The sequence below is a fragment of the Eubalaena glacialis genome, chromosome 10 (assembly GCF_028564815.1).
Source record: "Eubalaena glacialis isolate mEubGla1 chromosome 10, mEubGla1.1.hap2.+ XY, whole genome shotgun sequence".
Classification (NCBI taxonomy): domain Eukaryota; kingdom Metazoa; phylum Chordata; class Mammalia; order Artiodactyla; family Balaenidae; genus Eubalaena; species Eubalaena glacialis.
Genome location: NC_083725.1, coordinates 76,904,704 through 76,930,867, shown reverse-complemented (window position 1 = coordinate 76,930,867; position 26,164 = coordinate 76,904,704). Strand labels below are relative to the sequence as shown.

The 26,164-nt window shown below is 49.2% G+C and overlaps 2 protein-coding genes across 3 annotated transcripts in view; one reads left to right on the top strand and one right to left on the bottom strand.

Moving 5' to 3' along the window:
* LOC133099062 (dihydrofolate reductase-like) overlaps positions 1-3,761 on the bottom strand; it is a 61,763-nt gene extending 58,002 nt beyond the window's left edge. The window contains exons 1-2 of the mRNA XM_061202512.1: positions 3,663-3,761; positions 3,110-3,221 (exon numbers count right to left, since the gene is read on the bottom strand). Of these exons, the coding sequence (XP_061058495.1) occupies positions 3,110-3,221; positions 3,663-3,761 (211 nt within the window). The remainder of the gene's footprint in view (positions 1-3,109; positions 3,222-3,662) is intronic.
* Positions 1-26,164, top strand: part of GALNT18 (polypeptide N-acetylgalactosaminyltransferase 18) — a 346,810-nt gene that overhangs the window by 140,520 nt on the left and 180,126 nt on the right. The window lies entirely within an intron of this gene.

Sequence of the window (26,164 nt, the reverse complement as noted above, 5' to 3'; positions counted from 1 at the left end):
CTGGTCACCTTCCACCCAGCACTCATCACATTGGTTTCCAAAGACTTCTGTCCCTAGGATGAATTCACTGGCTATCCCTCTGTTTTCTTATGATAGCTCACCTGGAGACTGGCATAACGGTCACATTGTACCAATGAGGAAACTGAGGCTTGGAAATGTTGAGTGATCTGCCCACAGTCCCCTGTAGAGTGGCGCTCCCAAGGGCCCCGCACAGCTGCTCGACTTCTCCTCACCCCTCCTGGACCAGATCACAGCTCCTTTCTCTCCCCTTTGCCAGGGCTGCTGAGGGCCTGTCCTTCCAGTCTCTGCCTCTCTCAGTTTTATAAGCCACCTGACTTCACACGCACTCCGTCTCGTGCTCATTCCGTCATTAGAAGGCAGCAGAGAGACCCTAGAGTGCTTTATTAACATTTTACTTGGCTGTTTGTGAAGTGAAGCAAATTGCCCAGAACGAGCCTGGGTTCCCAGTGGTCAGCAGAAGGCTCTTGATGTTGCAGGAGCTCTGCAAGATGTCCTTGGAGATGGCCAGCCTCAGACAGTCATCCTGACTCCTTCCGGCCTCCACCCTGACCCCAGCACTTACCTGCTCTGGGATTTCAGATAATCCTTTAAGCCACTCTGAGCTTCTGCTTTCTAATTTGTAACATGCAGATGATAATAGTTATCTCACTGAGATCTTGGGAAGATTAAATGAGAAAATGAGTGGAGAGGCCCTGGCATGGAGGAGATGCAGTTTCCTTTCAGGGAGGGACAGTTACACATTGCACCCAACCTGTCCAGTGATGGTTGCTTTGCTCTGGGCCTTCACTTCAACCTGCATCTGCCCACACGCAGTTCACGGCTGCTCTTTTAGAGCCACATTAATCATGCCTCCAAAAACTCACAGAAAGGAGCCTAAATATCAACTCACCCACGGATATTGAGCTCATTATTTATTGAAGAAACTGGCGCATCTTGAAGGCACAGCCCCCATCCACTTGCCCTCCTGTGGCTCACTAGTGTCACTGAGGGCTGGGTTTAGTGCCTTTTGCCTTTCAGAGTCGTGCCTCAATTGAGAGGAAAAGTGTGTGTATTTCAGAGTGGCCTTGTGGGGGTGACACTGACCTTTCCCGAGCCTTCTGCAGACTTTGGCTCCCAGGACCTCTGTGTGACAGGCCAGGAACGGGCTGGCGACACAGTCTCAGATCCACCCTGCCAAGGGCTTCTTCAGAGTGGTTGGGCAATTAAACCCTCAGAAAAACATCCAGTGGACATTCTGTTCCCTTCAACCAAGAAGTTTTGTTTTTTTTTAATAAATTTATTTTTATTTTTATTTATTTATTTTTGGCTGTGTTGGGTCTTTGTTGCTGCACAGGCTTCTCTAGTTGCGGCGAGCGGGGGCTACTCTTCGTTGTGGTGTGAGGGCTTATTGTGGTGGCTTCTCTTGTTGCAGAGCATGGGCTCTAGGCACGCAGGCTTCAGTAGTTGCGGCACGTGGGCTCAGTAGTTGTGGCTCATGGGCTCTAGAACGCAGGCTCAGTAGTTGTGGCACGTGGGCTTAGTTGCTCCGCAGCATGTGGGATCTTCCCGGAGTAGGGCTGGAACCCGTGTCCCCTGCGTTGGCAGGCGGATTCTTAACCACTGCACCACCAGGGAAGTCCCTCAACCAAGATGTTGTTTTTTTTTTAAATTATTGTTGGTGAATAGCAGGTTCTAGTTCTATTCCCCAGCACTATTATCCCTTTTTTTTTTTTTTTTAATTTTTATTTATTTATGGCTGTGTTCGGTCTTCGTTTCTGTGTGAGGGCCTTCTCCAGTCGTGGCAAGTGGGGGCCACTCCTCATCACAGTGCGCGAGCCCCTCACTATCGCGGCCTCTCCCGCTGCGGAGCACAGGCTCCAGACGCGCAGGCTCAGTAATTGTGGCTCACGGGCCCAGCCGCTCCGCGGCATGTGGGATCCTCCGGGACCAGGGCTCTAACCCGTGTCCCCTGCATTGGCAGGCGGATTCCCAACCACTGCGCCACCAGGGAAGCCCCAACCAAGATGTTTTAAGTGTCTTTGCTAGCAGTTGGTTATATAAAGGTGACCACACGGCTCCCAGTGTGATTGAGGGGGGAGACAGAAAAGTTTACAGAGCTGTCCTGTCTGCTGAAGGGTATGCCAGGACTGAGGGCTGAGTGTCATGGGAGACCAGAAGAGGGCGTCTCACAGCCTGGAGAGTCAGCGGCAGCTTCCCAGAAGCTGAATTTAGGAGAATAATTTAGCCAGGCTAAGCAGGGAGCTGGGGAAAGGAGAGAACTCTGGGCAAAGGGAGTAGCGAGAGCAGAGGCAAAGGGGTGTGGGATTCTCTCTCAGCACAAAGGCAGGCAGCAGACTGGACCGATGGGGAGGGAGTCACGATTTTGGACGGGCAAACCCGTGAGCTTCTCAGGGTTTAAAGAAGAAAACATTGAGCCAATGGAGTGAGTCTGAGCAAAGGTGTCTCAGATTTTAATGTGCATGTGAGTCACCTGGGGGCTTGTGAAATTCAGATTATGCTTAGGTAGGTCTGGGCTGGGGTCTAAGAGTCTGCATTTCTAACGAGTTCCTAGGTGAAGCTCATGCTGCTGGTCCATGGACCACACTTTGAGTAGCGATGGATAGACCTGCAGCAGGCAGGACAAGCCCTGTGTGTCTGACCTTGCAGGCTCTTATTCCTCGTTTCCTGTGACTGTGCATGAATGGTGAATGGGAGTTTGGCTTTAGCTAATTCCATGAAGCAGCCGAGGGACTGGTGTTTGGGCCAATGCACAGGCCCATCGCCTTAGTATGACTGGGATACTGGTTCGCTTTTATTCTCTTTTTAATGATGTTTGCCTCAATAACCCTGTTTCTGAATTCCCACTCAGACAAGGCAAGGACTTCTGAGAGGAAGACAGACTGTCCTGTCTGTGGGAATTCAGGCTGGTGTGATGGTCCCCACGGCTTCCGTGTGAACATAAAGGGCTGGGGCCTCGCCCATGAGGGAGGATGGCCCCCTCTTCAGTGACTCCAGATGGACCTTCTCTCCTCCCAGCCTCCGTGCGTTTCCCCTCACTGCAGGGCAGTCCAAGACAGACCTTCTGCCCAGAGTCCTCTTGTTCCCTTACCCACTGGCTCTGGGGGGCTGTGGGCCGTGATGGAGAACGGTGTGGAGGCACAGATCCAAGATGGGGCTGAGGGTCCAGCCCAAGTGTGCTGATCACACAGGTACCAGCGTACCTGGGGAGGGTGGCAGGGGCTCCCTCTGGCCCTCAGGCACAGTCTGGCTCACATGGGCTTCTCAGCAGCCAGGCTGGTGCTAAGTGCTCCCAGCCTCCACGACACACTGTCCTTTCTCACCCCGGGTTCTCCATACGAAAGGCCCTGGTGGAATGTCGGTTCCATTCAGTCCGGTTCAGAAACTGCATGTTAAGTACCCACCATGGGCCTGGGCTCTGGGGAAACAAGGGTCCTTTTCTCAAGATGTCACAGTTCAGTAGGAAAACAGACAAGGGCATTGACAGTTGTCATTCAGTGTGGTTCGAGGGGAGCATGGCGACTATAGGGACCGAGGTAGGGGGTGATTGATTCTGTAGAGTGGAGCATATTCATTCAACAAATCCATGCATTGAGCTCGGCACTGGGATAAGACCAACAAGGCCCATGCCTCGGAGGGCCTACCAGTGTGCGGGTGGGGACGGTGAACATGTCCTGGGCAGGTGCAGGAGGTGCTGTCCGGGCCTGGCCCACATCCCCTCGCCCGGCTCCTTCAGGGCACATGGGCCCAACTTCCAACCACCAGCACCTAAATTTCTTTGTTTGGGTGTTTTCTCTTCCCACTAGTATCCACTCTGCTGGGGGGGGGCTGGGGCACGGGCCAGAGTGCTGGGGAGTTAATGCTGCTGCCCCTAACAACCATTGACCAATGACTGACAGGAGATGGAGTATAAATACCCCAGGTCCCTGGCCCCTGGGGAAGACAACTCTGAGGTGTGGGTTCTACACTGAGTTTCCCCAGCACGATGCTGCCCCAGTCACCCACAGTGCTGGTGGGAAAAAGTACCCTTTGTTGGCTGCCTTCCCTTCTTTGTCTCACTTTTCTCACTTCAGGATTTTCTTTACCTCCTACTCGAAATCAAACGCTTGTCCCAGAGTTGGCTTTTGGGTGAACCTACGCTAAGACAGTAGAGAAGGAGGGATCCATATTTTGGAAGGGGCAACAGCATGAGGGAAAGCACAGAGGTGTGGGTACATGTGGTATGCAGGGAACTGTGGGGGCTGTGCTGTAGCTGAGGTGAGCAGTGGCACAGGCTATCTCCTCTCATGGGAACTTGGGGAGGACTCACCTTGCAGGGCTAAGGGGGATGCTTTGGGTGGCTCCACCACGCTCTCGGCCCTGAGCTCACTCACCCAGCTCCTACGTGTAGCTGCCCAGACCCATGGAGAGCCTGCTCTGTGGTCCCGTTGGACGATCAGTGCTAAGGAACTTGGAGAAGATTATTGATGAAAGCATTTCCCAAAGCAGGTTCTGTGGAACATCGGTCCTGAGTTGTGCCTCTCAAAAGAGGGCTCCCTGGTTACCCAGTTTGCCCAGTGCTGCAATTACACTTCATTCTTAGAGGTTCCCAGTGTACGTCAGAAGCCTGAGAAGTCCTGAGTCACAATTCTTTTTCGCTTAACCAGAATTAGCCAGCATTTTCCATAGTCAGTTAACGTGGAACCTTCTATCTCACAACAGTACTAACTCTGCACAGAAGGAAGGTTCTGCAGAGCTCGCTGCGGGAAGTGCTGATATGGGATGGGAGGATCTATCCGGAGAGTCAGGGAAGCCTCCGGAGGGCTGAAACCAGCCTGCCACTCCTGCCACTGTCACTCTTCTGCTGTCAGTGAGCCCTGGCAGAAATGGCACCGCTGCATTCCACAATCAGATCACAGAACCAGCCCTAGGACCATGTAGTAGCCAGAGACACCCAGAGCCTCTTTCTGCCGGAGACTAGAAGCAGAGCATCCAACAAATTCATAATGTGCTTCATAGACAGGGGCAGCTCAGAAGACAGCCTGAGAGACGGGGGAAGCCACCAACTGGAACTAATTCATACCATTAGGCCAGTGAAAGATGGACACACACCTAAGAATGAACAGAGACTATCCCGGACCATTATCAGAGGAGTAAACTAAAACCTGGAATGAGATGAGCAAAGAGAACAAGTAACAGTGACGGAGGCATTTGATTGAGAGAGACAGCTCTGTTCTTGACTTATTTTGTGGCCACCATTCCTGACTTGTTCTAGGAGATTACATTTCAGATGAGGTCATTGAATAAAAGGAGGTTGCAGCCCAAGTAGGGAAGTTGACAAAGAGCAGTGTTTCCCCACCTGGATCGGAAAACTCGAGAGGTCCCTTTTGCTGTCTCCCATCTCCCTTCTCTCGTCTCCTGGTGGAGATGGGGTGGGGTTGCAGCCTTGCTCCCCTCTCCTCACCCTCTCCCTTCCTCTCCCTCACTCCTGGATCAGGGAGGTGAGCATCCAGGTAACTTACCTATCCACAGTGCAGCTGGAGTTTAGAAACAGTGATATGAAACACAGCTGTTTTAAGTGAGTTCACCTTTCTGACCTGAGCTTCACCAGATGAAGCTTTACAGAAGGTAAGTTTACAGAAGAAAACATTCATCCAGCAGCCAGGGGCTTCATTGTGTCATGGGGAGTGGGACTGGGGCCAGAGATCAAAATAAATAAGTGTCCTGACTTTGTCACAAAAGGAACAAAAGGTCAGCTTTGAAAACTATGGGTTAGTGAGTTTAATGTCATCCCTTAGCAAACCACTAGAAAGAATCATTTTTTTTAAAATTATTTTTGAATTTTATCAAAGTAATTCTTTACGCACTTAAAAACCTCAAATAGTATCTGTAATAAAATACGATAGTTCTCTGCTTCACCAGAGTCATCTTCCCAGCCTTGACCCTCAGAGGAGCTCTGTTTAACCCTTTTAGCCGTTTCTTCTCATATTTGCCCACCATATTTCTAAATAATATGTTTATACCACTGACTCAGCAGTATTAGGCATTATACATTGATCTCCTGATATAGCAGATGAGGCTTTGTGTTTTTTTTTCTACTTTCCACCTCCTCAAAACCATGTCTCCTCTCCCCCAGTCCTCACACTTTGTATAAAAACAATAGGCAGTGTTTACATTACATACTGTGAAAGTATTGCCCACTATTAAGTTCAGCTTCCATAATGTAAACTTTTGTTCTTCCTGGTTGAATCAATGTCCAGTTAGGAAAACACTAAGCATTTTAACAGGAAGGGAATGATTTAAGGAAATGGTTGTACAGGTAATGGAAGAGCTGGGAAGCCAAACGGGAGAAGTTGAGGCAAATAGAAATTAGCAACAGCAGGAAGCTGTTGCCATGTCTAAGGCTGGAGAGCCAAGGGTGTGGGCAGTCTTTCCAGAGCCCAGGATGCACAGCTACCTGGCAGAAGGTGGAACCAAAATGGACTTGTCCAAGAGGAGTCAAAGACATGGAGGAGGTGCCACCTCTGTGGGAGACACCACATGAAACAGAGAATGAGGGGGAGAAATACCCTGGCTTCTCCCTTCCTCCCGCCCTCCATCTCCCTTCAGTGCCTCTCATTGGCCAAATGCAGATAGAAGCCAATTGAGAAGTACAGCCGGCCAGAGTCAACCCCTCTTCTGCCCTCTCTAACTCCCATGGTACAGAACAGGTCAGAGAAGAGCCAGGAATGGATATGAGGGCAAACAAGCAAATACTAAACACACTAATATTAATATTTGCCCTTTTTATAAAAAAAAAATTACATTAGTATTTAGCATTGATTTGTTTTTCCTGTGTGCTCTATCATATCTGTTTTACACCTTTGGCATTACTTTCCAAATATTTGAATAGCTCATATAATCCATCAGTTTCGTTTTGTTTCCTGGAGTGCTTGATCCTTCTGTTCCAGTCGGGGTGGTTTGCTCCAGGCCTGCCTCGGTGCTGCTGTGTGAGGCTTCAGGGCAACTTCATCTTGGGGGGATCCCTCATCCTTGCTCCTGGGCTGAATCCCCTGGGTTAATCCCATGGCTTCCTCTTTCTTGGTTTACTCCCTTTTTATAGAGGCTTGTCTTCCAACAGCTTCCCAAGACAGAGGCCATGGGAAATAAATATTTTGCCCTTGCATGTCTGAAAATATCTTTAGTCTACATTCACATTTGATTGACAGGTTATCTGGCTTTAGACCTCCAAGTTGAAAACAAAAATTTTCCTTGGAATTTTGAAGGTGCTGATTCACTGACTTCTAAATGCCAGTATTGCTTTGGAGATCTGGTGCCATCCAATTTTTTTGCTCCTTTATATATGACCTGTTTTGTTTTTTCTTTTTTCCTCTGTGGAAGGTTTTAGTATCTTCTATACATCCCCAAATTATCTTTGGGGACAAATCGAGACAAACAGCCCCAAGTATAGACTTGCCTCGCTGAGAGCATAAAGCCTCAGTGAGGCTTTCCTCCACAGTGAGGAAAATATCAAGTCCCAACGGGATTTAAGCTTTCATCTTAGATCGAGCATGATGTCCCAAAGGGATCAGCTCCTAATTGTAGGGCTTCTGGGGAGAATTAGCCATCAACCATGGACGATGAAATGAAGCCTTCCCTTTCTGCTCGAACTCGGTGAATCTGGTACTTTGAATAAACAGGACCCCTGAGGTATAATTATAGAAGCAGCTTTATTTTTGATACCACTGCCTTTCAAACATCCTCAATAGGAGTAAGTCTTCCACCGCAAGGGGGTAGAAATTCAGACAGGACCAGGACTTTCTTTTAATTAATGGGCAAGAATAAGTCATATGATTAATTTAAACCAAAACACAGGGGCTTCCCTGGTGGCGCAGTGGTTAAGAATCTGCCTGCCACTGCAAGGGACACGGGTTCGAGCCCTGATCTGGGAAGATCCCACATGCCGCAGAGCGGCTAGGCCCGTGAGCCACAGCTACTGAGCCTGCGCGTCTGGAGCCTGTGCTCCGCAATGGGAGAGGCCGCGACAGTGAGAGGCCCGCGCACCGTGATGAAGAGTGACCCCCGCTCGCCGGAACTGGAGGAAGCCCTCGCACAGAAACGAAGACCCAACACACCCAAAAATAAATAAATAAATAAATTTATTTAAAAAAAAAACAAAACCAAAACACAGTCTCATTCCGTCCTTAAGAGGGTACAGTGCCATATAATCAGCAAAACTTCAAACTTGGTTTGATGCTGATTCTTCTCCAAAGGGTCTGCAGTCCAAGGAGGAGCAGTGTGGTCCTGCTTCTCTCTTTCTTCATGCCTCCTTCCTTATTTGCTAGCTGTGCTCTCCCACCATTCTAGAAAGGAGGAGGGAGGAAAGGCGTAGGGGTGGGAGGCGCAGGATTGCTCTTACTCGGCTGATACTGTCCGAAGACGACTTTATGCCTTCTGCGCCTGGCGGAGTTGGAGGCTGACTCTGTTGTTATAATTTTCATGAGTTCTCTGGAGATTCCCCCGCTGGGCCAGGTACCTGCAACTTCCTTGACAGAGGCCATGCTTCAGCTTTAACTGGCTACTCCCAGTCCTCCCATAGTTTCTGATCCTCACGGTGGCTTACTGAAAGATCCCTTACTTTGGCAAGCTGCCTTCTTGGATAGCAGACCTATTAAAATGACAGCAGGGTGACATTCCCACCTTGGGTTCCATGTTTGTGCACCATTGTCCGGCATTTGTGGGGGCTGTTTAGTGGTTGCCTTAGCTTTCTCAGGCATGAGGCATCAGTTACGAGACTCCCGTGTCCCCCACATCTGGAGAACACATATCAATTCTGTAGATGGTTCCACTGAAGCCTCTCACATTAAGCTTGGTGTGGAGGTAGGTCATCCAGCCTTTCCACTTGACAGAGACCCCCAACTCAGAAAAGCTCTTCACAGATCCTCTCTTTAATCTCTAACAACCCAGTCCTTTCCAGTCACCTACTTGAGTATCATGCTGGTTTGTCTAGGAGCTCAACTTGGGCATCTGGTATCCATTGCATCTTGGTGCCATAGTGAAAATTCCCAGCTTAGCATTTCCTGTTACACAGGCATCTTCAAGAATCTGCCTCCCCCTTGCACACTTGTCATACCATCTGAAAGTTGCTATGAAATAGCATTGCAAATATCTAAGCACATCTGAGTAATGGCTTCTGAAAGAGACACTGGGGTCTGGAATTTTATTTATTTATTTATTATTTATTTATTTATTTATTTATTCATTCATTCATTCATTCATGGCTGTGTTGGGTCTTCGTTTCTGTACGAGGGCTTTCTGCAGTTGCGGCGAGCGGGGGCCACTTCTCATCGCAGTGCGCGGGCCTCTCACTATCGTGGTCTCTCTTGTTGCGGAGCAAAGGCTCCAGACGCGCAGGCTCAGTAGTTGTGGCTCACGGGCCTAGTTGCTCCGCGGCATGTGAGATCTTCCCAGAACAGGGCTCGAGCCCTTGTCCCCTGCATTGGCAGGCAGATTCTCAACCACTGTGCCACCAGGGAAACCCCAAGGGCCGGAAATTTGATTCCTTCAGAAAGTTTCCTGAAAAAAGGACATTCCAATTAGTGAGTTGATAGCTTAGCCTTGTCACTGGAGCTGTCAATAGCAGAGCAAGATTGCCAGGCGATGCTTTATGAGCCAATAAAGGAGGATGCCACAGCACCTCCAGACTGGTAGGAAGCACGTTTTATTTGCTTATTTATTGCTGTTAATTTTATAGGCTATGGGAGAAATTTCTTCCTTCTGAATGTGTCCAATTAGCTCCATTCACCCAAGAGGAATCACGTTCCCTGGCTCTGAGTATTACTGAATAACCACAGGAGAAAACACAGAAAGAGAACAGAAATATATATCCCTGGTGAAAAGAGTTCCAGGCCCCAAAAAGTCAGCTATTGCAAGGGTAAGAGCCTGGGATTCCAGGGGCACCCAACTTTGAAGGGTCCCGTCTCTACGCCATCATTGGTGTCTAGATGACCCCCAATTCCATTGCTATTCATGAGAACCTTGACACTGAGCTAGAGTTATCAGCTGGTTTGGGTGGAGGCCTGAACTAAACTGATTTCTGATTTCTGATTTCTGCTATGGACCTGGATAGCAGATATGAAGGGGAAATATGATTCTTGAACAAATACATTGAGAGATCACAGCCTCCAGGGGACAAGAAGGGGAGGCTGAACAGAGAAGACACTTCTGGCTTCTCCATGTCTGTATTTCCGTCATCATGAGCCATGTCCCCATACAGGAAGCCTTGAATTTAGAGAAGGAGATGGGCCGTGAAGACCATGGCTCCCCAACTCTGTTCCTAGATTTGGCACCTGTTGCTTCCTGTGGTGTAGACAGTGGATTCAGGGTCTGCATGGTTTGGATTTCTATGGAGTCAAGATGTGTGTGTAGCAGATGAGTGTGGACCATGACAGTGGCCATCCAGAGGCCACGGGGAACTTGTTTCGTTTGAGGCTCCCTGTAGGAGGGCTGCTGCGGCTGGGAGATTCAAACTGGCTCTTTTCTAGTTTTCTAACGTCTCTGTGCCTGAAGCTGAGCATCTTCTGAAAATACAAGAAGTATATGTTGTGCAGGTACCACCACTGTCCGCACGGCTCCTTTCAGGGCTGGCTAGCAGTATTGTTAAGTCCCATGTTGAGCCCAAGCAATAGGAGCCGGCAGCTTCTGGCCAAGTTTCAAAGATTTTGTTTTAAAGTATGCTTTGGATTTTAACATTCATTATCACTAAAAGGAACAAAACTCAACTTGGGGTCTCAGGGGCTCCAGCTCTAAACTCTTAGGATGTCAGGAGCCATGCTCTCAGCTTTTCACCCTGCTGTTTTAATGAGGCTAATGATTGTTTTTCCACTGAGCACCTACCTGTGATTTTTAGAAAAAAAGGAAATAAATGACTCACATGGATATTTAGAAGGATATCACTGTAGAAAGTAAATGTTAACAGGCTCTAGAAATATGATAATTATCAGCTATTTGAGATGCAGTGACTGTAATATGATAACAAGATGTATTTTGCAGGTAGAAAGCATCCAGAGAAATGACATAAAGTAGAAATATAAGAAAAAGAATAAGGAGATCTTTGGTTATTCTCTTTGTTGTGATAAAATTGAAGTGAGAGAAAGTTGAAATCTACTTGTTGAAATTTTCATGGTATTTAGTAGTCCTTCTCTATTTGTTTGTTGAATGAATGCAATACGTTTCCCTGAAAGCTGCATCACTATATATATATATATATATATATATATATATATTTATAGATACAAAATCTATGGTGAATTTAGGGCCTCCAAAGCCTTGCCTCTGCTCCAGCAACTCTTCCATGGTTGGGAGCCTCCCATTTCTTGATCCTCAGTGTTTGTTGAATGAATGAATGAATCCACCTTTACTTAACTTTAAAGCCAGATGTTTCTACTTCTAAAAGGTAACTTAAATCTGGTTACCTATCTGCATCTCCAACTACTAGCCTCATCCGAGGCACTTCTTGCCTGGGCTGCTCAATAACTTCTAACTGGCTTCCTCCCACATTCTCGCCCAGAATGAACTTTTTAATGTGTTCATCAGCTCATGTTGCTCTTTTGCTTAAACACTTCAAAGTTTTTCCTTTGCTGTTAGAACAAGGCCCACACGCCTTACCACAGCTTACAGAGTCCTGTGGGCTCTTTCTCCAGCTTCCAGTCACGCTGGTCTCATTTTAGTTCTTTGGACCCCCTGAGCCACAAGACTCTCGTGCTTGCTGTCTCCTTTGCCCTGTGGCCCATTTTTCTCATCCTTCAGGTACCTGCTCAAATGCATCTTCAGCTTGACCTGTTCTGACTACTCTATCTAAAGCAGCACCTCCCCTCCAGCTTTCTCTTTATTATACCACTAGGTCTATTTCCTTCATTACAACTGTCACGGTCTGCAATGACCTGCTTTTATTTTACTTAATGTATCTCCATCAAAAGAATATAGGATATTGGGCTTCCCTGGTGGCGCAGTGGTTGAGAATCTGCCTGCCAATGCAGGGGACACGGGTTCGAGCCCTGGTCTGGGAAGATCCCACATGCCGCGGAGCAACTAGGCCCGTGAGCCACAACTACTGAGCCTGCGCGTCTGGAGCCTGTGCCCCGCAACAAGAGAGGCCGCGATAGTGAGAGGCCCGCGCACCGCGATGAAGAGGGGCCCCCGCTCGCCGCAACTGGAGAAAGTCCTCGCACAGAAACGAAGACCCAACACAGCCATAAATAAAAATAAATAAATAAATAATTAAAAAAAAAAAAAGAATATAGGATATCATCTCACACCGGTCAGAATGGCCATCATCAAAAAATCTACAAACAATAAATGCTGGAGAGGGTGTGGAGAAAAGGGAACCCTCTTGCACTGTTGGTGGGAATGTAAATTGATACAGCCACTATGGAGAACAGTATGGAGGTTCCTTAAAAAACTAAAAGTAGAACTACCATACGACCCAGCAATCCCACTACTGGGCATATACCCTGAGAAAACCATAATTCAAAAAGAGTCACGTGGGCTTCCCTGGTGGCGCAGTGGTTGAGAGTCTGCCTGCCAATGCAGGGGACACGGGTTCAAGCCCTGGTCTGGGAGGATCCCACATGCCGCGGAGCAACTAGGCCCGTGAGCCACAATTACTGAGCCTGCGCGTCTGGAGCCTGTGCTCCGCAACAAGAGAGGCCGCGATAGTGAGAGGCCCGCGCACCGCGATGAAGAGTGGCCCCCGCTTGCCGCAACTGGAGAAGGCCCTCGCACAGAAACGAAGACCCAACACAGCCATAAATAAATAAAAAAAAAAAAAAAAAAAAAAGAGTCATGTACCACAATGTTCATTGCAGCTCTATTTACAACAGCCAGCACATGGAAGCAACCTAAGTGTCCATCGACAGATGAATGGATAAAGAAGATGTGGCATATATATACAATGGAATATTACTCAGCCATAAAAAGAAGCGAAATTGAGTTATTTGTAGTGAGGTGGATGGACTTAGAGTCTGTCATACAGAGTGAAGTAAGTCAGAAAGAGTGAAACAAATACCGTATGCTAACACATATATATGGAATCTAAAAAAAAAAAAAAAAATGGTCATGAAGAACCTAAGGGCAAGACGGGAATAAAGACACAGACCTACTAGAGAATGGACTTGAGGACACGGGGAGGGGGAAGGGTAAGCTGGGACAAAATTAGAGAGTGACATTGACATATATACACTACCAAATGTAAAATAGATAGCTAGTGGGAAGCAGCCGCACAGCACAGGGAGATCAGTTTGGTGCTTTGTGTCCACCTAGAGGGGTGGGATAGGGAGGGTGGGAGGGAGGGAGATGCAAGAAGGAAGAGATTTGGGGATATATGTATATGTATAACTGATTCACTTTGTTATAAAGGAGAAACTAACACACCATTGTAAAGCAATTATACTCCAATAAAGATGTTAAAAAAAAAAAAAAGAATATAGGGTCCTTGAGGCAGACTTGCCTGACAAGTTCACTGTTGTAGCCATAGCACCTGGCACTTGACAGGTAATAGGTGTTCAATTAGCATAACAAAGTTAAGCGCCTGGGAGTGAACCTGTCCCTCTCTCTCACTACACACTTGCACACTTCAGCTTTGTAAAAGGATGACCCTGATGCTGCTGTCCCTGGAGACTTCCTTTAGAACTGGTACCCAAGATGCTGCAAGTGACACTCACATATTTCACTAGGCACCTTTGGGGCGTGCTGCCGCCTTTAGGCCTGAAATGAGCCTTCTGGACTCCTTGGGCTTTCTAAATGCTGAATATACAGCATTAATCGGATCTTGCATCTCTCGTGAATAACTAAGACACCTTTATGTTGAAATGCAGATTCTCCACTGAAAGGCAAATCCTTCATTTCAAACCTTGGAATAAGATTGGGTTAGTATTTATAAAGTAAGTTCTATATTCTGGGCCCAGAGCGCTTTCGTTTGATTACTCAATAAATAACATTTTCACTCATGCAAGCTCTTGCCTCAGAGTATTTTGTTCTGAGATAGTCAAATAAGTGACAGTATTGAGTTCTATTTAATATTGAGTTCTATTTAATTTTATTCAATAATGTCCTGTATGGTTCCAGGGATTTTTCTGGGCCTTTGTGTCTCAGAGGTGGGTTGAGAGTATCTTGTTTGGGGGGGTCCAAAGAACTAAAATGAGACCAGCATGACTGGAAGCTGCCGACCTCATTTTCTGGCTGGGTATCCCCAGGTAAGTTACTGAACTTCTCTGAGCCTCAGTTTTCTTGCTTAGTATGGTTCCACAAGGATTCTACTTTCATGTGCCAAGTCCTGTGCTGTGGATGTTATAAATATCATCTCAGGTAAACTCAAAATCTCGTGGCAGAGCTGGCTGGTATGCTCAACAAAGTGAAAGGAAAGGGGATGTATTGAAAGAGAGCCAGGGAATCAGAGCAAAAAAAGCTTGCCTGGGATTAATGTTGCCACCCCAGACCCTGGCACCATCAGAAGCAGCCAGTCACCGCCTGTCTGTTGTGATGGCATGGAGAGGGAAGCCCCAGAGCAATGCCGTGTCAGAGCCGGACCAGTCCTACCTGCCTCGCTGCTTTACAGATGAGAAAATGAAGCCCACAGGATGGTATGGCTTATGCGAGTGGTGTTCATTTGTTCGTTCATTCATTCATCAAACATCTGTTGTTCATCTGTCATGTGCTAAGCCCTGTGCCGTGTCCGGGGATGAAGGCATGTTTTGAGGACACAGTCCTGCGCTCGGGGAACCCCTGCAACCATGAGAGGAGTCCAGAACCAAGTCTAGGGATGGACGAGGAGGAGGCAGTCTGTGTAGACTTCTCTTACAAGAAGACTGGAATTGAAGAAAAGGGGGAAATGACAGGATAGGGTGAGGGGATCCAGGAAGGGTTTTATTAGATGAGGAGGACTGGGGCACGTGGATGATGTCAGGAGAATGATCCAGAGGAAAGGTAGGGGATGAAGACACAGAGGAGAGAGTGATGACTGATGTGCAGGGGCTTCTGAGTGTGGATGGGGAGGAATTAAGAAGTTATTGGCAGGGACATTTGATTTCCAGGCAAAGGTTTTTAGGATGGGAATATGGAGGGGGAAAGTGTCCTTGGGACACAGGGAATGTGTCCTAGAGCCATAGGTGGTTGGGGACTGAGGATGTGCCATGGACACACCATGGCAGCCGCAGGTCCTGGCAGTCCTTCCTGGTCTTCGGGTGTGGGGACAGGCCTTGGGGAGATGCTGCTACAGGCCAACCAGAGGGCTCACAGTGGTAGGAAGACACTCTCTGGAAGAAGGAAGGGGTCTGAGAATCTGCCAAGGGACCCAGCTAGTGCGGTCTTAACCAAGCTTTCAGTCAATGCCTTGTCTCTGCCAATATCTCAACTAGCCCTGGAGTAGAAAGGAGTCATATAGAGAGCAAAAGGTCAAAATTTTGCCAGTGACTAATCATCCTATCACTGTTCTCAAGGCTATACCCAAGGAATAACGGGGTCTACAGCGTGGTCACTTACCCAGCCAACTCATACCCTAATGTTAAGGAGAAAGTGAGATGCATGGAGAAGGGTAGGAGGCTTCTTCCCATCTTCTGAGAAGGTGGAAGTTCCCATCTATGGGCCAGGCCAGAAAAGTGGGGTACAACAGAGTACAACTGCCTCTGCGCCAGCAATAGGAACATGCACAGAGAGACGGACCATGAGTGTACCTTAGTGCCCAGGGTCTCAACTCTGGGGACCAGGGGCTGAAGACTTGGTCCTGAGCCTAGAGGTCCAGGGTCTATAGCCTCAGGGACACAATAAGAGTGACAGCTGGGGCCAAGTGTGGAATAAGGGCTGGCTCTGAGCCCTCCCAAGGCAGGGAAACACCTTGGGCACAACTTCAAAATTATCCCCTTCCAGGTGTCCCTGTCAATTGGCCAAGGTAACCTGAGAGACAAAAGCAGATTGGAAAGACAGTATTTCTGGTTGTCGGGCTGGTAGTTGTTGTCTGGTCCAAGCTGAGGTTTAAAAGGTTAGGAGTGCAAGGTCTCGTGTGGCTGATAGAGGGCAGAGGCCTGTGCTTGGGAATTTGGCTTCTCAGCCCTCGGTTTTTTTCTGTATCCTGTACTGTCACCGCTCCACGTGGCAACGATGACCTTGGTAATACTGCGGCTCGCTGACATTGACTGGGTGCTTACCAGGTCCCAGGCATGGTAAATGCTTTCTGTGAAATGTTTCGGGTACCCTTCCCAACTCTGAGGAGGTCGGTTTTCTTTTCATCCCTTTTCCACAGCCGAGTAAACTGAGGGGCTGAGAGAGATTCAGGCACTTGCTCGAGGTCACAGAGGATATGAGTGGCGGAGCCGGGAGTCAAACCCTGGTCTGCTAGATTCGGCGCTTGATGTGCTCACACACAAAGTGGATGCTAAGGGTGACTGAGTGGCCTGTGGGGTCAGGGCTCTGAGGATGCTGGCGGGGAAGGACTGCCTGTTCCCTGATGCTCCTGCTGCCTCGCCAGCCTCCGAGGGCCTCACTGGGCTCCTGAGGAAAAGCCTGGGCTGCTGGTGAAGGGGAAGCTGCAGATGGGAACAGTGAGGCCCACGTGATGCCATGAGGTATCAGAAGCACTTATAATGAGGGGCAGGTTTGCAGAGCTGCCCGGATGCCTTTCATCCACTCCCTCTGTGAAGTCCCCGGGAACAGTCTGGGCCTGTGGTTTGGGGCCTTCGTTAGTGCCGCCCCATCTGCAACAGTCACAGAGGCAAGAAAACAGACTGGCTCCTTTGTGTTTATACAGCTCAGACTGCCTTTCCTGGCTCCCGGGATCCAAAGACTAGTCTCCTCAGAGCTGGCTTATTGGCAGTGACGTAGAGTGCTGCACTCTGCCGGCCCCATCTCCAGAGGCACCAGTTGCGCCCGACACACTCTCCCTACCAAACCCTGGCTGCAGCAGTAGGTCTGAATGACCCTCTGTCGGTAAGACCGTCCATCTGTCCAGCCAGCCAGCCCTCCCGCCCCTTGTGGAATGGCGGTACACAGGCAGAACACCTGTTTACCTGTCCATCTCATGCCTACGTGTGACGTCACTGGAGGCAGGGAGGCTGCCTCATCTTTGCATCCTTCCCGCCGTGGTTCCCAGCCTTTCCCAGCACCAACACCTGCAGAATCTGCTGCAGCCCCTCTGCAGTGGCTGCTGGCTAAGCCGGTGTTCTCGAAGTGGAGGGGGGCACTTTGATTTCTAGGGGTGCTGTTTGAAAAAGCCCCCGGTTCCAAGCATCCTGCCGACAGGAAACACAGGGAAGCGGGGGTTCAACGAAGAGCCTGTGAGATCCTCCCACCCCCAACCTGGCCTCTTTTACTCTCTGGCAACCTCCCTGCAGCCCAGGCTCAGCGGCTCTGTTTCTCACGTGCATGCTGGGGAACACTGCGTCATAAATACAGTTTGTGGCGTAGAGAAAAGACTCAGAATCTCAAAACAAGACTCCGCCGTTTATGAGAACTTCATGGCAGGAGGGAAGATGGAGCTCACCAGCGGGGCTGGGACCATCACGGCTCCGGGCCTTGAGTGGCTTTCTTTTCTATACCTGAGTATATCCAAGTGCCTTCCACAATTTGCCCTGGGGAGGGGGAATCTTCTGATGCACAGGTCGGGAAAATGAGACATCATGATGCTCAGATGAGGAAAATAGACCTTGGCATCATCAGTTATTAAATTTCCAAAAGGCTGTTTGAAAGAGGGTAATGATACCATATTGCTACATCTGAGAGAAGGCATAGTGTTTGTCCAGTAAAACACTTACGGTATATAAAAGGATTACAGGACTTGTTCAGGGGATAAAACACTAAGGGTTGCTTTGTTACTTGAGATGTGCGATGGTTTGAATTGACATGAAGTTCTGTTGATAGGGAGGAGCTCATTTCTTAGGACTTGTTAATAATTACCCTGTAGACCTTCTGCTCCAGAATCTTGGGGGATGGCCCATCTTGGGGTGAATCTGTATTTTCCCCAGGCTTTCCAAGTGGACTTCTGTGTACACACTGCAGTTTGGAAACTATTCCCCAACCCAGTGGTTCTAAATCTTGGCTGTGTATTGGAATCACCTGGAGAGATTAAAAAATGAAACAAACAAAAAAGATGCCTCGACCCTACCTGCAGAGATTTTGAATCGGTCAGTCTGATGTAGGCCTGGGCATTTGTAGTTTTGTTGTTGTTTTGCTCGCCAGTTAGCACTGATGTGCAGTCAGGGTTGGGAACTCGGGTAAACCACAGCCTCAGGGACAGTGCCTGTCTGTGCTCTGTGGGTGCATGAGTGTGTGTGTGTGTGTGTCTTCTGGGCTGATTCCAACCCTCAGAGACATATATGGCCTGGACCGGGGCTCACTCCAGAACACCGAGTGGTTCCCTTTGATGCCTCTGGCTGGCCATCAGATAGGCATGACAGCCTCTGCTGTGTTCAGAGGATTTTGCTGGAGTCCAGAGAAGAGCCTCTATCACATTGCCTCTCAGGGCTCTGGGTCAGAAAAGCCCCTCTGAAGGAGCAGAGGGTCACAGCTGCAGCTGGAACCAGCCATTCCTGGGGGTGTTCTGATTATCAAATGGTGGATGACTTAGCCTGGGGCAGCAGCAGCCGATGTAGTGGATGCCGCAGAGCCATGAGCTTGACACTTGGCATCGGCTTCTGTGTATTAGTGGAAAAGCCAGCAGAACCCTCTTCACCTCCCCCCGCCGTCCTCCCTCTCTGAGCACGTGCACGCACCCCCTCTTCTGTCTTCTCTCCATCAAGAGCTTCCCTCCTCCTGGACCCCAGGTTAAGAAGATGCTCTCCTCCAGACACACTGCCCCTGTTCAGAGATGATCAATTCATTTTCCCGCTTTTATTTATCAAAGCCACACGTAGCTGTTAAGCAGGGCTTCTGACTTAGTATTTTTCCATGCTGAGTCTTCTAGAAATCGAACTCAAAGCCAAGGAATTAGGTCCCTTCGTTGTGCATGTCCTTATCGTTGGGTCTTTTTGAAACAGTTTGAAGACCTAAGAATACCCTGCCCAGGTCCCACTTCCGAGATTAGATGAGCTGGGACACGTTCAGGGTGGTGTGGCCATAGACCAGGTCTCACCTTCTGTCCTGTCTCCCTCTCACTTCTGCCCTAACCTTGCCTCTCTGTGTCATCTTCAGCAAGTCCCTGAATCTTTCTAATGGAATGAATGACTTGGCCTCTTTCTCTCCCCAGGGAAATGAGACAGATGAATTCACTAGCCTCTGGGGTTCATACCATTTTCTTTAGCCAATGACCCTTTCTTTAAAGGGTTTCCTATACAAAACCCTAACTTATAAACAGACTCAATCAAAGCAGCTATGGTAGAGGCGGAAAGAGGGACCTCAGCCCTCCCCTTCCCCCAACACAGGGTCCATTTTCCCCAAGGGGGCTCCATAGAAGCTCTTGAAAACCACTCTTAGCTAGGTTATTTTCAACTGGGGGGGGCATCTTCTCTCCTATGGGGTGTCCATATCAAAGTCTTTGGAAAGTAGGGTTAGGTGGCATGCATACTTTGAAGAAGCATATTCCAAAATGGCCATTATTTTTATTTGTTTTCAGTTGTGATAGTTAATTTATTTTCAAATTTCAAAGAATATGAAAGGAGGGTAGGGATCTTTAACATTTATGAAAAGGAGGCATTGATTTATAAAAGGTAGCAGTCCATTGATCTAGATCATTGTTTTGCAAAATGCTGGTCACAACCCATTAGTAGGTCATAGAATCAATTTCCTAGGTCACAACCAGCATCCGTTCTTAACAAAATATTGTAGCATAAAATAGAATATACCAGAGTTAGTCACATATGGTAAAGCTAAAGACTGTTTTGTAAATTGTGGTTTCCCTTATGTATGTTTGCATGCGTGTACTAGACGTAAATGTAGTTCTTACTATAGGTTATAATCAAGAAAAGGCCAAGAGCACTGGTCTGGATGAATGGTTCCTGCGGGTCCTTTGGGCTCTGATTTTGCCTCATGTCTGCATCTGGGAACTTTCTGACCCGCCATGCTCAGCAGTGTACTGGTGAGGAATGCAGGGAGACAAGGGCTCAGGAGGCAGGACATCTGGGCAGGGTGAGCCCCTCCCCACAGGAGAGCCCACACACCGTCCATCAATTCCATTCCTCCTCCTGGGGCCTGGCAGGAGGAGAGGAGGTTAACATGGGGCTGACCTTGCCCAAGTCCATGGTCTAGGATGCTAACTGTGGTGTGTCTTGTAAAAGGCGAGTGGTGTGGGTGTGTAAGGGGTCTGGAGACCTTCCCTTCATGATCCCCAACAATGGAGGGGCTTGTCACCTCTCTCTGATTCATAGAGGCCACCCTCGGGACCCTGCCCAAGCTCTACCTCTCAGCCTTACCCTCCAGACTGCCTTGGTTTTTACTGCTAAGGTGCCATCCCACGGTGTCATGAGCAGAGGGCAACCTGGAGAGATCAGCACCCATGCTATGAGGAATCTTTGGGGTTTCCTGCAGAGTGACAGCCCCATAGGGGTGGAATCCCTGTGTCCTAGCCCAAGGCTGCACAGTGTGACAGACTGACCCAGAAGGAAAAGTCACCACCTCCCACCCAACTCCCCAGCCAGGCAGATCCGTCTTGATGCAGAGGCCCTCGCACTGTGGCACTGGTCTCCTCCACTCCCGTGTGGCTTCCCCAACTTCCCTTCCTCTCCTGACCTTAGCAGGAATGGAATGAGGAGCAGGAAGCCGAGGCCGACCTTCCTCGGGCATCCCAAGGCACCCCACCCCAGGGTACCAGCGGGCTCTGGGTCCTCTCATCCTGTTAGGGAGGATAGCGGAGGCTTGTGTTCTAAGTTACTCTGTGTACCTGACTCTGGTGGGGAAGATGAGAAAGCAATGAGTAACCACCTCATAAACTCCCCACTGTTTGCTCATAATTCTATCCCAGCACCCAGCATAGTACCTGCCCATAACTACAGCAACAATTGCCAGTGATTATATAGCACATAGAATGTGAGAGCCCCACATTAATTTATTCAGTCCCCACAAGGAAGCAGGTATTCTGATTATCTCCACTTTTCCACATTAGAAAACTGAGGCACAGAGAGGTTAAGTGACTTGTGCCAGGTCACACAGCTAGCGAGGAGTGAAGCCAAGTTCCAGACTCCAGCAGTGTGTCTCAGAGGTCTGATACTTCACTTCCAGACTAGGCTACCTCTGCACAGCTGCATCTCGATGCAATTTGTTGAGTACGTGAATTAACGTTCATTTATAACTCCAAATGCATAGGGTTTAATTTCCACCTCTCTGTGGGTACCCAGAAAGGTAGGGCAAGCCCATGTGTCTTTTTCAGTGTGCCAGGGCCCACAAGGGAGCTTCTTTCTAAGCCTCCCATCCGGAGGAAAGGGCATTAAAACTGGGTGCATCTCCTTCCCAGAGAGAAGGACATGCTCATGGATCCATGAGAGGCTGTGCCTCCCAGTGCCCTCTCTGGTCACCCACCAACCTTGAGGCATGGCGTGGAGGTAGAACCTCAATGCCCTAGGGTCTCTGAGCAGAGCTTTCATCCTCAGATCTGAGCCTGAGAAACTCGGGCCTCCCAGGAAGTCTGGCTTGCCCCCTCGTGATCCTCTCTGGGAGTAGGAACAGGCTTTATCATGCACTTTGAAAATCCATTTGAACAGCAAATGCTCATGATTATGGAGGTTCAGACCCCGTGGATAATCCTGAGACACACTGAAGTGGCCTTGTCTGACCTTGTACATGAGGCGTGAGGGTGGATGCTTTTCAAGGCCCCTGGCTGACAGAGATACATAAGTGTGGGACCCCCTATTCACTGTGTCCCGGACATGTAGACTTTCTTTGTCTGAAGCCCTTGCTTATTTTGTCTGGCTGAACGCCGGGCCCGCCTCCTTCCTTTGCCTCAGGTGCCCATGCAGCACGACTGGGTTGGTAAATTAAGAATTTGCCAGATGGAAAGGACTAATTTTTCCCTCTTTCAAAGTCACAGGCACCACAGTTTTTTTGCACACATTCTGCTGGACACATGCTGCATCCATAATACAGAGCGTTAAGACATCATAAAGGTTTTCACATCTTTCATGTGATAAATATTTTTACCGTCACGCTCGAGAAATGGATTTTGTTTGAAATGGCCTGTTTCCTTTGATGGCTTCTTTGACGTGGATTCAAAGCCTTTCCTGGTCCTGCAGGAGCCTGGGGTTGGGAGGGCCTGTTTGTTAACTTTTTCCGAAGGACAAATCCGTTTTTCCTCACTGAAATACAGCCGTGGCTGCCTGGGCTGGGAGATTTACGACGGAGGACGGCAATGAAAAGATGTCCAGGGAGCCAGCAGCTCCCAGGAGTGGTGGCGCTCGGTCCTGGGGCGCCCACAGCCCGGGTACCTGGGAGCCTGTGTGCAGACCCGCCCAGGCCCTGGCTGCTACTCCTTCTCCACTGTAAACTGCACTTAAAGATTCAGATGTGGCTGGTGAACCCGAGTGGAGTTTTTACAAGTGTTCTTTTCTCATCTTTGAAATGACACATTTTAATGGTCTGCCTCCATGCGGTGAGCAGCCCCGTGAGACTAGAACAATCTGTTTTCCGGACAAGCCTTTGTGGGCTGCAGTGACTGTGTGTGTGTGAGCGTGCAGCTGGTGATAACTGAGCAAAACAGGAACTCTGCTCTCCTCTGGGAGCCTGGTTAATAGTCCCGGGATCTGGTGATTACTATCCTCTCCCTCCACACCTGCAGAGCACCTCTCACCTCCCTGCCAGCCTGACATGTAGGTTGCAGGTGCATCTGCCGATCTAGACCTGGGCACCAGCCTTGGTGAGGGGTGTCTGAGGGAGGATTTGCTGGTTTGTCCAAGGCTCGGGCTCTGGGGTTTGGCTTCCTCAGAGGTACTGGAAAGACTTGGCGGTCAAGCAGGTTGTCTGTCCCCAGAGCCGCTTTGCAGAAATCCTCATGGGTGGTGGAGAAGGCACTGAGCAGGGAATGAGGGCATTCAAGGGCTTGGTCTACTTTTCTGGTCCGAGAATCAGCAGCTACCGAGCTGTGTGACCTCGGGAGAGTCATTTAACCTCTCTGGACCTTGGTTTGTTTATTTAAAAAATAAAAAATTTGAACTAGAGGCCTAGGGGTACCATTGAACATTCTGCTCCTAAGTGGAAGCCACCAGTTCCTGTGTGAGCTGAACCACCTTAGAATCACATTTGAGGACATGAAAGGGTCTTATAGAGCAGGGGTCCCCAACCCCTGGGCTGCGGACCGGCAGCGGTGCGCTGCCTGTTAGGAACCGGGCCGTACAGCAGGAGGGGAGTGGCGGGTGGTCCAGCGAGTGAAGCTTCATCTGCTGCTGCCCATCGCTCCCCATCGCTCGCGTTACCTCCTGAACCAACACCTCCCCACCCCCTCCACTGTCCGTGGAAAAATTGTCTTCCACGAAACTGGTCCCTGATGCCGAAAAGTTTGGGGACCGCTGTTATAGAGCATTTCATCCCACCCTCTTATGTTTACCCAGGAGAAAACTGAGGCCTGAAGAGAGGGAGCGACTTGCCCGTTCACAGAGTGAATGAGCTGCAGAGCCAGGGCTAGAAGGAGGTCTGTGATTCCAGTCACCTCTACAGCCTGGTTCTCAGAGTGAGGTCCCTCCAGTAGCCTCAGCATCCGCTGGGAATTTGTTAGAAATGCACATTCTCAGGCCCCACCCTAGACCTCCTGCTGAATCAGAAACTCTGGGAGTGGGGCCCAGCATGATCATTGATTGAACAAGCCCTCTGGGTGAGTCTGATGCTTGTTAACGTTTGGGAGCCACTGCAAGAGAGCACGTGGCTGTCCCTTTAAGACCAGAAGAAAGACATTGGAAACCGGCAGGCTTCCCTGGAGAGGCTGAGACTGGAGGGAAAAGAGTAGAGTAATATTACAGAGGAAGGGACACACTCTTCCCCGCTGACCTCAGGCTGTAGAGTTCCCAAAGCAAGGACTCTCCTGTAGCCTGTCCCAGCACCTAAGAGCTACAGCTGTTGCAGGCGTCTGAAGTTGGTCTGGGTTGCCGGCTGTCCTGCTGCAAAGGACTACATTTCTTTCTCACTGTTGAGCCCAGCTGTTCCCATCTGTGCATCTGTGCCAGGAGAAGCATGCCACTTGAACATCAACAGGGTCACCAGCTAGTTCATTCCAAGAAATTGATGTGTGGAAACACTGTGTTTTATGTGTGAATGGTGAAGTGTATATTTAGAAGTCCGGGTGCTAAGCTCCAGGCTGTCAGCTCTCAGGGAAAAAAAAAAAAAATGATGGCATGTGCTTCAGAGTTCATTATATCTCCTAGGCAGAAATCGAGGTTTAAAGGGTTGTTTTAAAGTAGCACATAATGGCACCTATAAATCCCGGTTCCTGAGGTACGTACATTTGTCACTCCCTAAAATGAGTTTTTCACATGTTCTTTATGTGGTTGGCTCAGAGCATAAAAACTTGGACCTTTACTAGCAGCTTTCATTCTGCATCATTTTTAACCAAGTCCATTTCCGTTTCCATGAGTGTGTGTGTGCACACGCTGAGCTCTGGCTATCCCTACCTGCCCAGCTGTCTCAGCTGTGAGCTTAGCCACACCCAGGCCCAGAACCCAGCCTGTGCAGTGGGGAGAGGGCATGGTAGTCCCAGGCTGGCAAGGGAGCAGGTGTGAGATTTGTCTGGCTGCGAGAGGCCATCACATAGTATCTGCAGTGAGCTCACAGAGTCGGACGAATTCCTGTTCCTTGCCTGCCATGTCAGCCCAGAATGGAATGACTGTGCTTCTCCCTAGACCCCTGACTCCTTCTCTAGTTTCTTGCTAGGACCTGCCACCCTTCCTGAGCCCTAGCCTTCTCTCATCCTTGCCAGCCCCTGCCAGGGTGCCTGATTCCTCTGTCCTCTGTCCCGGTCATGCCCAGGGTCCTGTTCTCAGTGACTTGAACATCCAGGATCGTAACTACCTTTGTCCTTTCCAGCTGGGGCTGGATTAGGTGAGCTAGGGTTGTGTCCCATGAGGCCAGTACCTGGGGAATCAGAGTGGGCTCTCATGGAACGAGGCAGAGAGGTGATTCAGAGCCAGTGTCCTGGAGGCAGGTGCTATTGACCAGCAGGCAGATCCTAGCTAACACTTTCACCCAGCTTACAAGGTGCCAGGCATTGTTCTGAGTGCTGGACACAGGTTCACTCCTCCGTTCCTCACTACTACCCTACAAGGCAGGTATTGTTATCCTATTTACTAGTGAGGAAACTGAGGCACAGAGCAGTTATGACCTGGCCGTCGAGTAGATGCAGTAGCCAGGAGCCACAGCGTGTGCTACCCCTACACCAGAGGTCAGAAAACTGCAGCCCAGGGGCCAAATCTGACCTGCTGCCTGCTGTAGAAATACTCTTCTTGGAACAAAGCCACACCCACTCATTTACATACCATGTAGGGCTGCTTTCCAGAGACATGGCAGAGTTGAGTAGTTATAACCAAGACCCTGAGACCTGCAAACCTAAAATATTCACTGCTGGCCCTTTACAGAAAAGGTTTGCCCATCTCTGCTGTATATCATACTGCTTCTCATGACTCCCATGAAATTGAATGCAGATTGTTTTATGTATGTACCAGTGGGCAATTTTTCAGATTCTCAGATGAGAAACCCCCCAAGACAATAGAACTGGAAAGCCAGAGTTTTGGGCAACCAAATGCCAACACCAATTCAAATCACAGCAGCAGAGGCAGGGCCAGTGGTGAGATGGGGATAGTTCAGTCAGAGCTGGTGGGAAAGAAGCAGAGAGGCAGGAGGGTGATTGCCGTAGTACCTGCCTCACTCCATCCAGGTTCTCATTCATTGTTCATTAGCTGGTGCATGAGGGACGCAGGGCCAAGGTGGCTTCAAGGTCAGGGACGAGACCCCTCCACAGCTCACGGCCACCTGCTGTCCTCATGTGCACCTGCTCCTTTGTAGAACCTGGCTGGCAGCCCTGCCCTGATTGCCTGGGTGTATCCCCTCGTGCAGTCCCAGTGCAGTGTCAGGGAGGAGAGAGCCGCTGTGCTGAGAGCTGGCAAATGGTCAGCTCTCAACAAATGTGAGCTGTTGTTCTTTCCCTCTCGGGGTTCCAACCCTGAGAGCAGAGTATTAGAATCGCGCCTTTATAAATAGCAAAACCCACAATGATGGAACTCTTACTGGGGTAGGC